The 18,002-nt window shown below is 39.8% G+C and overlaps 1 protein-coding gene across 2 annotated transcripts in view; it reads left to right on the top strand.

The window, feature by feature from the left end:
- The window catches only part of PFKL (phosphofructokinase, liver type), a 52,201-nt gene that overhangs the window by 23,360 nt on the left and 10,839 nt on the right, over positions 1–18,002 (top strand). For both annotated transcript variants that reach the window (XM_042456688.1, XM_042456689.1), the window contains 9 exons: positions 295–339; positions 529–637; positions 1,678–1,773; positions 2,233–2,325; positions 3,742–3,867; positions 5,630–5,694; positions 13,036–13,099; positions 14,749–14,895; positions 16,219–16,289. In XM_042456688.1, the coding sequence (XP_042312622.1) occupies positions 295–339; positions 529–637; positions 1,678–1,773; positions 2,233–2,325; positions 3,742–3,867; positions 5,630–5,694; positions 13,036–13,099; positions 14,749–14,895; positions 16,219–16,289 (816 nt within the window). The remainder of the gene's footprint in view (positions 1–294; positions 340–528; positions 638–1,677; positions 1,774–2,232; positions 2,326–3,741; positions 3,868–5,629; positions 5,695–13,035; positions 13,100–14,748; positions 14,896–16,218; positions 16,290–18,002) is intronic.

The raw sequence follows: 18,002 nt of genomic DNA, 5'->3' as shown, positions 1-18,002 counted from the left end.
CCGGCATCCATATTTTTTTGTGGGTTTTTTGGGCTATATGGCCATGTTCTAGCAGAAAGAAACTCTGCTAGAACATGGCCACATAGCCCGAAAAACCCACAAAAAACTATTGCCAGAATTTGTTTTTAAAAACATGTTTTCAAACAGTATGCTGGGCTCCTGTGCCCAGCATTAATGTTTTCTGTTACCTAGTCCTGGAAACTTATGTGTGGATATTTCCATAAAAAGATGTAATTTAGACAGGGATTGAAAAATCATCTAGATAAACCTTTCTTCTTTAATTTTGCTTTGCAGTCATCAAAGGACGTTTGTTCTGGAAGTGATGGGCAGACATTGTGGGTAAGAAAAGATTTCTGTTGTTAAATTGAAAGAGGCTTGGGATGGGATTTCCAGTTTTTCAGTTATAGGGTTAAATCTAGAGATGTATGTAGTATGGACTGACCTCCACCCCATCCCCCATCATGGTGAGTGTTCTGAATTACCCCATTCTTCCATTTGATTCAAGTTCATTCTCTTCTTCCTCTCTAGATACCTTGCATTAGTTTCAGCTTTGGCTTCTGGTGCTGACTGGCTTTTCATCCCTGAGTCACCTCCTGAGGATGGTTGGGAGGATTTTATGTGTGAGAGGCTTGGTGAGGTGAGTGGTTGTGGTGGTGGTAGTATCTGATACTTAACAGTATAACTAGCAAAAACTCTTAGCAAAATTAGGGCTAGTTAAGTTTTATTCACTTTTGCAATGAAATGTTTAGCTAGTAGCTCTGTCATAGCTCATAGCTGTATTTCTTTCAGAGTGTATCTATTAAGACACCAACTAGCCTTAGATATATCTCTGGTGCAAATGTGTTGTTCTTAAAAAAATTGGTTACAAACTGCTGAAAGATGGGATACAAATTAATTTAATAAAATAAACTGTTAATAAATTATGTTATATACAGTTGGTCCTCCATATCCGCAGATTCAACCATCCACAGCTTGAAAATATATATTTTTTTAAAATTCTCAAAAACAAACCTTGATTTTGTAATTTTATTATAAGGGACACCATTTTGCTACACCATTGTATATAATAGGACTTGAGCATCCATGGATTTTGGTACCCAGTGGATACCAAGGGCCCACTGTATCTTCTGCTTTGCCTACTTCTGTGTAACAAAACCTAGCTGGCAAAACCCTAACCAGGAGGAAGAAGGACAAGGGAGGATCTCTCACCATTGAAGATTACAGTTGTAAAGTATGTAGGATCACCTGGCTATGTTCAAGCATACTTTTCTTCACCTATTTTGGCATGCAGGAAGCTCCTTAGTAAACAGATGAAAATCCTGGGTGTCAAACCATGATGTTAATGTTAGGATTATCTCAATATCCCAGAGAGTGAAGCCTCTTGCTTTTGTTTAAATAAATAAATAAAACTTTTATTTTTATCCCGCTTTTCTGTAACTAGACAATCAAAGCGGCTCACAACATATTAAAATATCCAAATTTACAACATTATATCCCAAATTCCCCCCCTTAAAACAGGATTAAACATGTTACGATTAAAATATCTATTAAAAACACAATTAAAAAACACAATAAAAATATAACAAGGACAGAGTGGTGGGCTAATACATGATGTAGGGGCTGTCACTCTGTGGTTTGATTTGTCAGTCATTGTCTTCTGTATTTTAATTTGAACAGACACGAAGCAGAGGCTCCCGACTGAATATTATCATCATTGCTGAAGGTGCCATTGACAGGAATGGGAAACCCATCACTTCTAACTATGTGAAAGATGTGAGTGACCAATTTTAATGAATTAAAACCAGAACAGTCAAAAATATTAATCAGTTCAGAAATCTGCAGGCTTTTTGAGATTCTGGAAATACATCCAGTAAAAGATTCCCTGGGTACTTGCCTTATATCTATTTTTTATCTGGATTTACCAAATGTCTTCAAGCTTCAAATCAGCCCAGAAAAGCTTTATTAGGATACTTTTGGCTCTATTGCAGTTACAGGCCTAGATCCAATTGCTCTTCACAGATAGAATAAGATAGAAACATTTAATACATTTGCATGTGAATACCATTGATTTAATCAATCTAATGTAGCTGGGACAAGCATTTGGATTTAGGCAAGAGTAAATACCTCTGATCTATAGCCCCTCTCTCAGTTTGCTATGGGAAAAGGAAATTGATGGACAGAAGAGTGTATTAATATAAAAACTCTGTCCTTTCTATTTCTTTCCCTTACCAGCTGGTTGTGAAGCGCCTTGGATTTGACACCCGTGTGACTGTGCTTGGCCATGTGCAGCGTGGTGGGACCCCCTCAGCATTTGATCGTGTCTTGGTAAATATGACTTCTTTTTTGTTTAGCTAATTTTTCTACTCCCAATCTCTGGCATTTCCCCACCCCTATCTTAGAGAAATTGCTTTGAGCAATAGATCCTACTGTGTATAATAGAGACAGACTTAGACTGTATCATGCCTCACTAAGCAGTCATATCAAATTACACTTTTAGATCATTTTGACTAGGAAATAGTGAGAAAGGGAGAAAAAAATATATGACCGATTGGCTATGCAGGAGAAAGAAAATTGATGGGAGACAGTGGAGTCAATAGTCTTAATGAATTCTAATCCAATGTTCTTCAGGGTGGTGCTTTCCATGTATGTGACTATAAGCCTTACAGTCCCAGCAAATGGTTGTGGTTCCCTTGAGTTTTCCCCACATTCTTTGTGGTGTGTGCTCCCTCTCAAGGGAAAACATAGGCCCAAAGAGTTTGAGTATTGCTTGTGATCCTGTGTCCATTGCTGTTATGTTTTCGTTTTCAAAAATGGCTCAGAAGATATGGTGATATTGCTTTTAAAGATAATATTTTGACAGTTTGTCAGCCTTGTGTTCCAAGAGCTTATCTTGCAGGCTTATTCAGTGCTTCAGGATGGGAGGGGTTCTTTTCCAGTTTTTGGTGCAGTCTGGCAGTGGCTGCCTTGGCACCTTTGGACTGATCTTGCCTGTGTCGCAGAGGAAGCACTGTTTCCAATGTAGAGACTGCTCCACCCTGGCACTATCAAGAATGGGAATTCACAGTTAAAAGATTAATTTGAAAGAGGAATGGTTGGATAAACAGTGTTACTAAACTTCATAGTCAGCTAATTGTTCCTCCCATATTTTTAAAGGCTTGTTTTTTGAACATATTAAACAATATCTGTGTATCTGGCAGTGAAAATAATATATTAAAGAGAGAGGAAATTGTTTGGAAAAATAGCTGATGTGAGCAGGTGTTGGATAGTAATGTAGAACAAACATTAGTAAAGAGAGAGCAGCTGTGTGCTTAATCTGTTGCAGTCTTCTTAATGTGTGAATTCACAGAAGGGAAGGTATTTGCCTGCAGAATTACTTTGACATCTGTCTGTTCACTCCATCCCAATTGATACTCCTGTTATTGCAACTCTTTGTCCTGGTTACATCTTCATTATAGACTTTTCTCCATTAGAACTTGTTTACAAAGTCTTGCTTCTTGGTGTGTGCTCCTTGCAACATTGGAAGTAATTCTGTAGTGGAGAGTAGTTTCTACTTTTATAGACCATGCTTCAACTAAAGTAGTGGAATACAGATCACAGATTCCCATTAGTGTTATGATCTACCCAGCTTTCTGTCTTCATAGTATGTTTGATGGGTGAGGAATGACTTCCAGTGTTTAGTGAGACAAGGCTTCTCAACTTCCAAATAGGATGCTTACAAGAAATATGATATGTGTTTCCTAGAGCAGCAAAATGGGCATGGAAGCTGTGATGGCTTTACTGGAAGCAACACCAGACACTCCAGCCTGTGTGGTGAGCCTCTCTGGGAACCAGTCTGTGCGCCTACCCCTAATGGAATGTGTGCAAGTGGTGAGTACTGCATAAGACTCATAGAAATCAAATATGTACAGGACAGGGAGCTGTAGCTTTATTTTTATCCAGGTTTTAAGGCCTCTGTTTTATATGAGTAGGGAGACTGCCAGTTCACACATTATGATATAGAAAATAATATAAAATATATTTAAAAATAGCTAAAAAATGAGTATAACCTACCATAGTTGGTGAATCATGATGTACTCCTCATTCAACAAATATGAAGGAGCAGCTGCATAGTGGTATTCCTTTTTCTTTTCTGTCACTGGAATTCCAAGTGAATTACATGGGTTCCTGAGGCCAGCTTTGACTGGCTTGCCAGCTGCAGACTTTCCTGGACAGGAATAAACTACTCAGAGTAGTTCATGTGCTGTTAACTCTGCAGTGTTTTATATATGAGGCTGAAGGTTACTTGGAAGCTCCATCTAGTGCAGTATGCAGCAACTAGTTTGGTGATGGGAAGATTGTATGTCATTGATTTTAAAGGACTTGCTCTAGTGTCCATTGTACTTCTGGTCTGAATTCAAGGTGCTGTTAATGATATATAAATTTTAAACAGCCTGCCACCTAGACAGTCAGGTTAAATCCTTGAGGGCGTGCCACCAGAAGGAACACTATAGTGTGTGAAAATGTGGAAGAAGGTCTTCTCTGCTTTGATGCCCTAGCTGTGGAAATTCCTCTTATTGGAAGCCTAATTGGTGCCAACACTAGCTTCTTTCCTGTACCAAGTTAAAACATGGCTCTTTATTAAAACCTTGGAGGGGAAGGGTCTTTGCTTGAATCTGTACAGGTACATAATTTTTAAATTGTTTTAATTTGCTAAGTTATTCAATATGATTTTAGACTGTTCAATTTGTTTTTTACTTTTTTACTTTGTAAACTTTCATTCCTCTTTCAAATCTTGTGACTGTGTATAAGTACTTCAATAAATATAATAAAATTATATATTGCTTACCATGCCTGGGGGGAAAACACTGTTAAGTGCTTTGCAGTACACGAATGTAAGAAACCAAAACAGATATTACAATATAAGACATCTTCACTAGTTAAACAATGCAAAGTCAGATAAGAAGATATGCCTCCCAAATTAACTATGCGAAAACCATACAGACCTGTCTCATTTGCATAATTTTTCTGTCATACAGTATGTGTTAGTGAGAAGAGTTTTAGATTTTTCAGCCTAGAACAGCCAAACCTAGTCCTTTCCAGAAGAAGCAGTGAACCATGTATTGTGGATCCTGATGTGCGTGACAGAGACTGGCTGTGTCAATTGCATTCCACTGCAGGACAGAGGGTGCCTCTGTGAAAATACAGCAAGAGCCATACTGGATCAGATCAAATAACTATCTCAGAGTCAACAACATACAGTTTTCAACTATCTCAGGGTTCCAACATACAGTATTGGACTGCCACTTCCATTGTCCTTCACCATTGACATTTGTAGCTACAGCTGGTGGGAGTGGATGTTCAGCAATTGAAGGGACACAGGTTGCTTACTCTAGTCTTTCTAATCCAGTGTTCTTTTTCTTTGCTTAACTTTAGCTGAGAAGAATGAGTTTCTACAGTTTCTTTCCCCCTCCTACTTTACAATTGATGATGTTTTTCTCTTTTTCTTTTTGAAGTAATAATATGGCACAGCTGCCTTTGGGCTCAGTTTGGGGATTTCTGAATTGGATTAAACAAAATTAATACAGTTATATGCTTCATTGCATTAGATTGCCGCTATGGTTTCTGTCACTGTTGTTCTTTGTCTTTATAGACCAAAGATGTCCAGAAAGCAATGGATGAGAAAAGATTTGATGAAGCAATTCAGCTCAGAGGGAGGTGAGATATCTCTTTGGAATCTGACAGGAAATTGAATTTTCATCATCTGTTTATGTCATAAGTTCCTCCACATGAAAGAAGAAGCCAGTTAGTTGAAAACCCAAATTTGCAGCAGACCCTAGATGTCAGTTAAAGAATCAATGAATTTTGGACTCTTAATATTTTAGAATTGCAGAAGCCCTTTTCTCTGTCCTCGGTAATATTCTGACATACAAGTATTCCATATTTTTTCTATGTCCTTCATGCACAATCAGATAACATCTCTTGATGTCACTAGATCTGTGCTGTGCTTCTGATGCAGGATGGGCCTGTTTGTTGTGCTCTAAAGTGATGGTATATTTAAGAGACAGTGCTCCACTCTGTAACTATATACTATTCTACTAAATGAGCAGAAATTATATAAGAACCTATACCAAAATAGTGTATTGTGGAGTGGTGTCCTTGAAGATTCCAGACATGTTATTCTTCTTATGGAACACACATGCATGTGTTTTCCACCTCTACTCCCTCTTATAGCTGTCAGTATAAGAGATGTAAAGAATACTCACAAATTCTCTTCCCTTGTTTGTTTTTTTTCTTCAAAAAAAGACTAACCACTGTGATTATTTATTTATTTTTGCATTTCAGGACTGTTTGTATAAAACCCACCAACTTTTGTGCAAGCTTTTTTGCCATTTTTTTTCCAAAAAGAGATTCCTGAAATGTGAAAAATAATAAACAAAAATGTGAAGATTCATGGTAATTTTGCTAAACAGAGAGAAGACTTTTGAAAGTCTCTATTCTTCTATGTGAAATGGAAACAAGCATAAATTTCCATTTCTAGTAAGTGTGGATTTTGTGGCCACTTGGGCATGTTAGTCCTGGTTGTATTGTTTTGAGAAGTTTTCTCCTTTAGTATTTTTCCCCTGAAGATTTCTTGAGTTTCATTCAAACCTGCCGATATGTTTCTCTAGTGCATGAGGTAGTAATAATTTCGCTCCATAAGGAGCAGTGCCTCAAAACTTGAACACTGCAGGTCGATGGTATGATTTCATTTTTATTCTGGTCATGTCATTTGTTGAAGCAAATTCTTCATGTTTTAAGGAATAAATTACAAGTGCAAAGCTATTTCCTGTGACAAGTGAGGTTACTTTGTAGTAATAGTTATATCAGACTAAGGATGATATATCAGCCAAACTATTTTAAACATGGGTGTAACTTTTTAAGGAAATGACTGATAATCAGTGAAATAAGTCATAATTACTTTTGTACACCTTATGTAATCTCATTGCCAAGGAGAATGAGTCTCATTTTTGAGAATGCAGATATTTTTGTTCTTTTATATGTCAGATAATGACTAAGAGTTGTCTTTAGATGCAGAGCTGAGAATTCACTCACTTGAACTGAAATAAATGGAAATTTTCCACTGATGGCTTTCAGGCAAAAGTGAAATAAATAGATTCTACACAGACATATACCTATTTGCACAATGCATTTCATTTAGTATATCTATAAAGGTAAAGGTTTCATAGAATCATAGAATCATAGAATCATAGAGTTGGAAGAGACCGCAAGGGCCATCCAGTCCAACCCCCTGCCATGCAGGAAATCCAGATCAAAGCATCGTCGACAGATGGCCATCCAGCCTCTGTTTGAAGACCTCCAAGGAGGGAGACTCCACTACACTCCGAGGAAGTGTGTTCCACTGTGGAACAGCCCTTACTGTCAGGAAATTCCTCCTAATGTTGAGGTGGAATCTCTTTTCCTGTAGCTTGCATCCATTGCTCCGAGTCCTAGTCTCTGGAGCAGCAGAAAACAAGTTTGCTCCCTCCTCAATATGACATCCCTTCAAGTATTTAAATAGGGCTATCATATCACCTCTTAACCTTCTCTTCTCCAGGCTAAACATCCCCAGCTCCCTGAGTCGTTCCTCATAGGGCAAGGTTTCCAGACCTTTCACCATTTTAGTCGCCCTCCTTTGGACACGCTCCAGTTTCTCAATGTCCTTTTTGAATTGTGGCGCCCAGAACTGGACACAATATTCCAGGTGGGGCCTGACCAGAGCAGAATATAGTGGCACTATTACTTCCCTTGATCTAGATACGATACTTCTATTGATGCAGCCTAAAATCGCATTGGCCTTGTTAGCTGCCGCATCACACTGTTGACTCATGTTCAACTTGTGGTCTACTTGGACTCCTAGATCCCTTTCACATGTTGTCTCCTTAAGCCAGGTGTCTCCCATCCTATATCTGTGCATTTTATTTTTTCGCCCTAAGTGCAGTACCTTACATTTCTCCCTGTTGAAGTTCATTCTGTTAGCTCTGGCCCAGCTTTCTAGTCTATTCAGGTCATTTTGAATTTTGATCCTGTCCTCTGGAGTATTAGCTATTCCTCCTACTTTAGTGTCATCTGCAAATTTGATAAGTATTCCCCCAATTTTTTCCTCCAAGTCATTGATAAAGATGTTGAATAGCACTGGGCCCAGGACAGAGCCCTGTGGGACCCCACTGGTTACTTCTCTCCAGGATGAAAAGGTGCCATTGTTGAGCACCCTTTGGGTTCAGCCGGTCAACCAATTACAAATCCACTTAACAGTTGCCTTGTCCAGCCCACATTTTACAAGCTTGTTTGTGAGAATGTCATGGGGAACCCTGTCAAAGGCCTTACTGAAATCAAGATATACTATATCCACAGCATTCCCTTCATCTAACAAGCTGGTAATTTTATCAAAGAAAGAGATTAGATTTGTCTGGCATGACTTGTTTCTCTGAAACCCATGTTGACTTTTTGTGATTATGGCATTGCCTTCTAGATGTTCACAGACTCTCTGTTTAATGATCTGCTCCAGAATCTTTCCTAGTACTGATGTCAGACTAACTGGACGATAATTGTTGGGATCCTCTTTTTTCCCCTTTTTGAAGATGGGGACAACGTTTGCCCTCCGCCAGTCGGCTGGGATTTCTCCTGTTTTCCAGGAGTTTTCAAAGATTATTGCCAATGGCTCCGATATTACATTAGCCAGTTCTTTTAATACCCTTGGATGTAGCTCATCTGGTCCCGGAGACTTAAATTCATTTAGGTTAAACAGGTATTCCTGTACTATCTCTTTACTTATTTTGTGCTGAAATTCCCCTATTCTGTCCTCTGCTCCATTATCCTCAGGTTGAGCACCCTTTTCCTTTTCTGAGAAGACTGAGGCAAAGAAGGTGTTGAGTAATTCTGCCTTTTCTCTGTCTTCTGTTAGCATTTTGCCATCTTCTCCACGCAGTGGCCCTACCGTTTCCTTCTTCTTCCTTTTGCTGCGGACATATCCAAAAAAGCCCTTTTTGTTGTTCTTAACCTCTCTAGCAAGCCTGAGTTCATTCTGTGCTTTGGCTTTTCTGACCTTATCTCTACACTTGCTAGCTATTTGTTTGAATTCCTCTTTGGTGATTTCCTCATTTTTCCATTTCTTATACATGTTCCGTTTAAAATTTAGCTGAGCTGAAAGTTCCTTTGTCATCCATCCTGGGTTCTTGCGACATCTCCCATTTTTCTTTCTCACTGGAACTGTTTTAATTTGTGCCTTCAGTATCTCCCTTTTGAGAAACTGCCATCCATCTTGAACTCCCTTCTCTTTTAGTATTCCTGACCATGGGATCGCACCCAGTATTTCTCTAAGTTTACTGAAATCCGCTCTCCTAAAGTCTAGAATGCGTGTCTGACTCTGCCTGGCTTCTCCTTTCCATTGTATAACAAACTCCAGGAATACATGATCACTCCCACCTAAGGATCCCACCACTTGCACTTCATTAACCAAGTCATCCTTGTTGGTTAGGATCAGATCTAAAATAGCTGATCCCCTTGTTGCCTCTTCCACCTTTTGGACCATGAAATTGTCTCCAAGGCAAGTGAGGAATTTACTAGACCTTGAGGATCTGGCTGAGTTTGACTTCCAACAAATATCAGGGTAGTTGAAGTCACCCATCACTACTACATCTCTCCTTTCTGAGTGTGTGGTCATCTGTTCTAGAAAGGCATCATCCAATTCCTCTGTCTGACTTGGGGGTCTGTAGTAGACTCCCACCATAACATCCTTGTTGTTTCCCTGCCCTTTAATTTTTATCCAGATGCTCTCCACCTGGCTTCCAGGATTGATGTCCTGGATCTCTTCACTGGTGTAAATATCTCTGACATATAGGGCTATTCCTCCTCCTTTCATGTTTGGCCTGTTTCTCTTGAAAAGGTTATACCCCTCTATTTCCACATTCCAATCATGAGACTCATCCCACCAGGTTTCAGTGATGCCTATTATATCGTATTTGCTTTGTTGTACCAGGAGTTGAAGTTCATCATGCTTATTTCCCATGCTCTGTGCATTAGTGTAGAGGCATCTAAGACCATGTGTTCCCTTTACTTGCTGCTTGTGCAAGTTCTTTTGCCTCCCACTGTTGGGTCCTTGCACTGTTTGTCTTGTTCCCTCTCTGTCAGTTTGACTATCTTCTCCAGTCTTTTTGCCTTCCAGAATACTGTCTCCCTCCCCCACATAACTCAGTTTAAAGCCCTCCTGATCAAATTCTTGAGGCTATTGGCAAAAATGTTTTTGCCAACTGGCGTGAGATGCAACCCATCCCTTGCCAGAAGTCCCTCCTCATGGAACCGCAACCCATGGTCCAAGAATCCAAATCGTTCTTGGCGGTACCATCTACGGAGCCAGTTATTTACATCCGCTATTTTCTTCTCCCTTCCTGGACCATGCCCTTCGACTGGCAGAAGAGAGGAGATGACAACCTGTGCATCCACTTCTTTCAACTTCCTACCCAAAGCCTCATAATCCCTTATGATATTCTGAAGGCTATGCCTTGCAGTATCATTGGTTCCCACATGAACCAAAAGAAAGGGGTAATGGTCAGTAGGCTTGACCAGTCTTGTCAGCCTCTCTGTCACATCACGGATCTTTGCCCCAGGGAGACAGCACACCTCCCGAGACATCTTGTCAGGCCCACAAACCACTGGTTCAGTGCCTCTCAGCAAAGAGTCCCCGATGACCACTACACGCCTCCTCCGAGGCTTAGCAGCAGCCATTCCCTTTGGTGGAGCTCTCTGGGTCCCCTGCTCTGTCCCTGAAGTCTGTCCCTGCTGCTGTTCCTCATCATCCTTGATTGCAGAGAGAGATTGAAATCGATTCTGTAGCTGTAAGCTTACAGAATGCTCCCTGGTTTCCCTACTTCTGTGTGTGACCTTCTTCCAACTATCTACTTCTGTTGTGTGTGAAGTGACCTCCTCTTCCCCAGCAACTTCCTTTGTGTGTTTCCTGTCCAGGACCATCTGGTCCGTTCTGGTCAGGACAACCTCTTCCTCCCTATGATGCTGAAGTGTAGCTACCTGGGCCTCCAGCTGCTGTACTTTCTCTTCTAAGAGGGCTACCAACTTGCACTTGGGGCAGGTAAAGTTCCCCATATCCCTAGGCAAGAAGACAAGGTTGTCAAGTCATGTCTAATTGTCAGAAACAGTGCTAATCTCTCTTAGTAAACCAAAGGAGCCAGTGTTGTCAAAGAAGACTCTATAGTCACATGGCCAGCATGACTGCATGGAATGCTGTTACCTTCCCACCAAAGTGGTACCTATTTATCTACTTGCACTTTTACATGTTTTTGAACTGCTAGGTTGGCAGAAGCTGGGACTAGTGAAGGGAGCTCACTCCGTCCTGCAGCGCTTGGGTCTTGAACTGCCAGCCTGGCGATTGTTAGAGTCAGCATCTTAACTGCTGAGCCACCATGTCCCACATTTAGTATATATACCTTGATAGAAAAGTCCATGTCTTCATATTTCATGGTGTCATGTTTCACTTATCTGAAGTGTTCTTGAGGCTAAACATTTGTTGTTTTGTTGTTATCTGCCATCAAGTTGACTTTGGCTTACAACAACCCTATGAATGTGAGGTTGCCAAGTCACCCTATTATCAACATCCATGCTCAGGTCTTCCAGACTCAGGAACATGACTTCCTTAATTGAGTCTATACATTTGTAATGTGTTCATCCTCGTTTCCTACTGCCTTCCGACCTTGCCAAGCATTATTATCTTTTCTAGTGAATCATGTTTTCTCATATGTCCAAAGTATAACAGTCTTGGTTTAGTCATCTTGGCTTCTAGGGAGAGTTCAGGTTTGTTTTGTTCTAGAACCCATATATTTGTCTTTTTAGCAGTCCATGGTATCTGCAGAACTCTTTTCCAGCAACACATTTCAGATGCATTGATTTTCTTTACTATCCAGCTTTCACAGTCATATATCGAAATTGGAAATACATTGTCATGGGCCCAGAAGGAGCGGCTGGAGGTAGCTCTGGCTGTGATTGGCCTGGGACCATGGTGACAGCACGACTCACTCCTGGTGGCCAGCACCACCAGGAGTTGGATTTAATCCATTCATTTTTGATCCAGTCCAAAGGATCGGATCACAGTGCCAGAGTGGCTTCCAGCCACTTTGGGGGCATGCATATTTGAAGATGCCTTATTTGGCCTGTGCGTTTCGAGTCATGGACAGTCGTGGCTATAGTATTCAGTAATATATCTTTATACTTGAGGATCTTGTTTTGTTCCTTTATAACTGCCCTTCCAAGTACTAGTCATTTTCTGATTTCTTGATTGCAGTCTCCCTTTTGATTAATGACTGAGGCAAGGTATGGAAAATCTTTCACCATTTCAGTGTCTTCATCGCCCTTTAAGATTAGGTACATCATCTGTGAACAATATTTTTGTTTTCTTCAATAGTTCACTGTAGACTTGTATTTGCACTTTCTTCCTTGACTTGCTTCAATGTTCGTTTCAAGTTTTTGCTAATTTTTTGCTGGTAATATCTCATTTCTTAAATTGTTGATGTTCTTTCAATTTTCACTCCTCCTTCCTCCAAGTCTAATTCTGTTTTATGTATGATAGGTTCAGCGTACAGGTTAAACAGATATGGTGATAAAATGCAGCCTTCCTGAGCACCTTGACAATTGAAAACCATTCTGCTTCTCCGTATTCTGTCTTGATGGTAGCCTCTTGTCTACAGTACAGATTACACATCAGGACCATTAAATGTTGTGGCAGACTCATTTCTTTAAGAGCAAACTATAGTTTTTTATGATCTACACAATCAAAAATCTATAAAGCACAGGCTGATTTTCTTCTGAAGTTCTTTGATGCATTCCATTATCCCACATATGTTTGCAGTATGTTCCTTTGTGCCTCTTCCTTTCCTGAACCCAATTTGGACATCTGGAATTTTTTGCTCTGTATACGGAGTTGAAAAGTAGCAAATAGAAAAAGACAAGAGATTTTAGCAATGTCAGTGAGATGCTTAAGATGGAAGGTAACTGAGGCAATTGTTTTTACAGGAGCTTTGAAAACAACTGGAACATTTACAAGCTACTTGCACACCAGAAACCAGCACATGAAAAGGTGAGGAGTGAGATAGGTTTTGAGTGCCTGTTTTGAAAGAGCTTTGTTAGGGGCTTTAAAAGCTTACTGTTTTGGAGTCTAACTCCCAGAATCCCCCAGCCAGTGGAAAAAGTAACTTCTTCAGGCTCTGCTTCTGATGTGAAAAAGAATCTTTCTTAAACCAAGTGTGAATAAATCCATTTTACAAAGCATACAAAGCAAAGCAGGAATGATTAAAGTTTTGTGAGAATGCCAGATGTAGGTGCATGTGCAAAGCTGAAAAGAGAACTGCTCAGAGCAATGGCAGTTGGCCTAGACGATATGTTGATTATATTCTCATTATAGAATTTAAAAGTGAATAAACTGCACTTAACAGTATATGTTTACAAACAATAAAAACAGCAGGTGAATGCTATAGTTTCATTTTCACCTGGAATCACCTGTTTATAGTAGACTCCATACTGTGTTCTCAATAGAGGCCTGTCATTCTGGCTGAGAAAGGAGGACTCTCTCATGAACATCTCAATTTCCCATTTGTGGACACTTACATTTTCAGAGCATTTGTTTACATACCCAGTTTCTCTGAATACAGTTTGGATGTATCTGTACAGAACAGGAAAAAACTGCCATCAGTACTAGAAATGTGTGTTTCCAAGGGATAGATGAAGACATCCAAAAGCAACACACCAGTTCCTGCAGGAAATTGCATTAGTCTTATTGTGTACTCCACCCAAAGGTATGGAGAACATTATAATATTTTCTCACCACCCTCGATTTTTTGCCACCCATTGAACATACCATATGGATTCTACTATAATCAGGGGATTCCAAGTGAGAAGAAAACCTGTACATTCACCAGCTGTTTTTAATATTTGTGCTGAAACATGAAATGTTAAGTGTAATTTATTCAGGAGCTTTAAAACTCCATTATGAGAATATAGTCAACATATTGTCTGAGAGGTATAAGGAATATAATCAATGTATTGTTTGAAAGGTATAAGGAGTCAGAGAACCATGTGGAAGGAGGACATGGATAAAATAAAAATAATAAAATATTTTTATCCTGCTTTTTGCCAAGCAATCAAAGTGGCGTACTGGATGTAGCATGTTCTTGGTTTGTTTTTAAAGGAATTCATTGCTTTTTAAAACTTATTCCTTCCCATTTCTGGTAGGTATTATAAGAATATTTCAGCTACTTAAATTGGGGAAGCCATGAAAATATTTTATCATCTCCTAAAGCCAAGATTTGGGCAGAGACCTGCTGAGCTATAACTGGAATGTAACAAGGGCCTGTCCTTGATCATTTGGTTTAGATGGCTTTGTAGGAAAGGGAGGCTACTCTGAGGTGACCTTTACTGCTAGACTCTTTAAGATATTTATCTGAAGTATTTCAAGGAAAGATACCCAGATTGATTCTAGACTGCTCCTCAAACATCCATTTCTGCTTAACTTCTTAAGGCAGGAGCAGAGAACTTTTGGCCCTCCAGATGTTTTGAACATCAACAACCAGATTCTGGAAGATTTCTGGAAGATTTTAAGCTCCCAAAAAGGGAGAGCCAAAAGTTTCCCAGCTGTTTCTTCAGGACAGCTTCCTCATTTCTGAGAATACTTCAGTGGTTTCTTCAGGCTTTCTGTGGACTGTTGACATCTCCTTTCCTCCTCCGGGACAGAGCAATTTCAGCATTGCAATTCTCAATGTGGGAGCCCCTGCAGCAGGCATGAATGCAGCAGTCCGGTCAGCTGTGAGGATTGGGATTTGCCAAGGACACACAATGTATGCAGTGAATGATGGTTTTGAAGGCTTGAGCAAAGGGCAGGTAAGTGTATCTGATTAAAAGGGAAGCAGCCTTTCCTCCTATTGAACCATTAGCCATGTTTCTTTTTTTTTTTTCTTTTTTTTTGCCACTAGAATATCCACAAACCAATATTCATTTGGCAGGTAACCCTGTTAAATGTGTTGAATTGTAAAATATGCTCCCCAAACAAGTTTACTTAGGGCCTCTGTTACTGATATTTTTGGTGTCAGGTGAACATCTTTTTATTGTCTTAGGCCACCGGTACAGACCGCCCCAAAAGGGCGGTCTGCCGGCGTCTATAGCTTTACTCTGCGGGGAATCCACAGCCTCCAGACCTTGGGTTCTTTCTGCAGCGTGATTATGACGCCACAGTGCACCAGTGGCACACTCACAACATCATAAAGGTGCTGCAACATGTGGACGCTAGGCATCCTGCACGTAACAATGGCAGTGCCCATCTGTATAGGGCGCTGCCATTGTTATGCCCTCGTCATGTGCTAGGGTTGAGGCATGTGTGGGCGGAATGCCCTCAGCCAACCCCTAGCATGTGACAAGGGCGCCCAATTGTCCCGTCTGTACCGGGCTTTAGAGCTCATACAGACAGGCCAAATTAAAGCTGCTTCAGGTCACTTCGGAGGTATGCTGTTTAAATGATGCACGGATCCTATGAGTCCGAAAGCCCCACCAAAGCTACGTTCTAGTCCTTAGGACTGGAGTGTGGTTTTGGCGTGGCTTCTGGAGTCTTAGGATGCATGCATCATTTAAACATCATACTTCCAAAGTGACCCGAAGCAGCTTTATTTTGGCCTGTCTGTACAGGGACTCAGAAATTTAAAGAGTTACGTAAGTGTTTTTACTTCTCTGACCTCTTCTGAGTTTTTTTTCCTAGTGGTTTTTAGTGTGGTTTTGTTATAATGCAGGTTTTAAACCATGCTGCTGATTTTACTTTGTGCTACTGGTGCTGTAAAATACCTTGTAGTGTTTTATTTTGTTTTTGTATCTTAGATGTTTAATTGGAGATATAAACTCTTGTGAACTGTCCAGAGAACTTTGGTTATGGGGCAGTCTAGAAGTTGAATTAATAACAACTTTTTAAAAATGGAACTCTATGTATTGTGCTCACTGTAAACTATTACCATTTTCAAATGAAGCTTTGAATTTTTGTTAGAATGCTGTAGTAGAAGGAATTGATATTAAGAGGCTGTCAGGAGACAAAATACCAATGTTATCGTCACTAATAAAAGGACACTGACTTCAACACTAGTTCCAGGGCATGACAGAATATGTTAATTATGTGTAATTCAACAAATCAGAAGGGATCTAACTACATTTTCTCTCCCATAGATTCGAGAGGTGGGGTGGCATGATGTTGCAGGATGGCTGGGCCGTGGAGGATCCATGCTGGGGACCAAGCGGTAAGTGCTGTCATATCCAGGAAGATAATCTCCAAAGAGGAAGAAACTTTGCTATTACAGACAAAGGTAACTCAGAGAAATTCAGGCTCATATTTTCCTATAACTGTAAAATGTGTGGAACATGCTATCTGCCCTTGTCCTAAAATAGAATATTCTGACCCTCCCTTTTTCCCTCAAAACAGACAATAATGGATTGCTTCGTTGAATTATTTTTGCAGTTAAGAAATTGTTTATCTTCCTTTTGCATTTCTGTCGTGGAAATGATTGTTTATATTCGGCTTTCTGTATAATCTCTTCAAAAATAGTTTTCCCACTTCTGTCTTCCATTAGCATTTAGTTAATTATAGTATTGTCAAAATCCGTCTCAATACATAACTGGTCTTATCATGACAAACTCCATTTTATGACTGCCTTCTATTGCGATGTTTCTCTCCTTTTTACATTCTAGAATCAGTTTCCCCATTGTTTCCTTGATTCAAAGCCTATCATTGTCAAACCTCTGTCTTAATTTCTCAGCTGTTACAAATGGAAATATGATTTCAGTACATGTGAAAAATTTTGTGGATGCATGTTGCCATCATTATTGTTAGTTCGTGTCCTGTGGAGATTTTGTTTCTCTTTCACTGGAAGTATTGCTTTGTGCCCTGTATCCTTTGGTGATATATAGTAAAGTTCTTGCCATTCCACTTCTCTGTCAGTTCTTCATTATCATGATTGGAAGGGATAGCTGTATTATCATATTATGAGCATTCTTTTGTATTTCCTGCCTATCCTCGATTCTGACATTCGACTTGTGGAATGTCAGGGATGCCATAGTTTAATACCACCTTGCTCTTGCATGAGAATGTGATGATAATACTCCAGACAAAATATAAGTTCCAAGCACCCCATCAGCCTGGCTTGTGCCATGAGATAATAATACTGAAGGAGTGTCACAATGTGTGACACAATGGCATCAGTATTGGTTGGTTTTGGAATCTGATAGATTCTGTATGTATAGAGATATTCACCTTTATTTTTTATTTATTCGTACAATTTATATTTCACTTGATATAGGGATAAACAGTTTACATTCAAATACATCCATCACATAAAACACTGTTGACACTGTGTACATCATTTCCAAAAGAAGCCAATTTTGATAGCTAGATCATGAATACAAATCTGAAGTATGGCTCAATCAGATTTGTCTCCTTGCAATAATCTGAGCTGTGCTCTGATTGCTCCCTAGCAGATCAGTTTCAGTAACATTCTGCCTCACTTCAGAGAATACATGACTGGGTTAGTCACAGGTTGCACCTGCATGGCAGAAATGCTGCAACAATTTTGCCTATTTCGTTTTTTCTCTTTCCCATATATACACTGCTTCACTTGTGCTTGAAGTGACCATCAACTGCCTTAACTGGGTGGATTATTTTCTTCCGAAGGTGGCTGCTTCTTTGCTTTGCTCTAGAGCAGATGACTGGCCACACATTTGGGATGTTTATCTGAGCATATGAATCTTTTCCAAGATCTTTGGAGAATGCCTGAACTATACTCTCCAATTATTAACTTAGACAAAATAAGAACAAGTGGGTTATTTAACACATTTCCTCTTTTTGTTAGTCACTGAGCTATTTATTATGGGAGAAGCAATATAAAGACCACATTGTGTCTGCGTAATTTTGCCATCCTGTATGAGTCTATCAGTTTCTCTGCTCACTTGCCAAAGAA

Source organism: Sceloporus undulatus, chromosome 3, assembly GCF_019175285.1.
Source record: "Sceloporus undulatus isolate JIND9_A2432 ecotype Alabama chromosome 3, SceUnd_v1.1, whole genome shotgun sequence".
NCBI classification, from domain to species: Eukaryota; Metazoa; Chordata; class Lepidosauria; order Squamata; family Phrynosomatidae; genus Sceloporus; species Sceloporus undulatus.
This window is presented reverse-complemented; position numbering and strand designations above follow the sequence as displayed.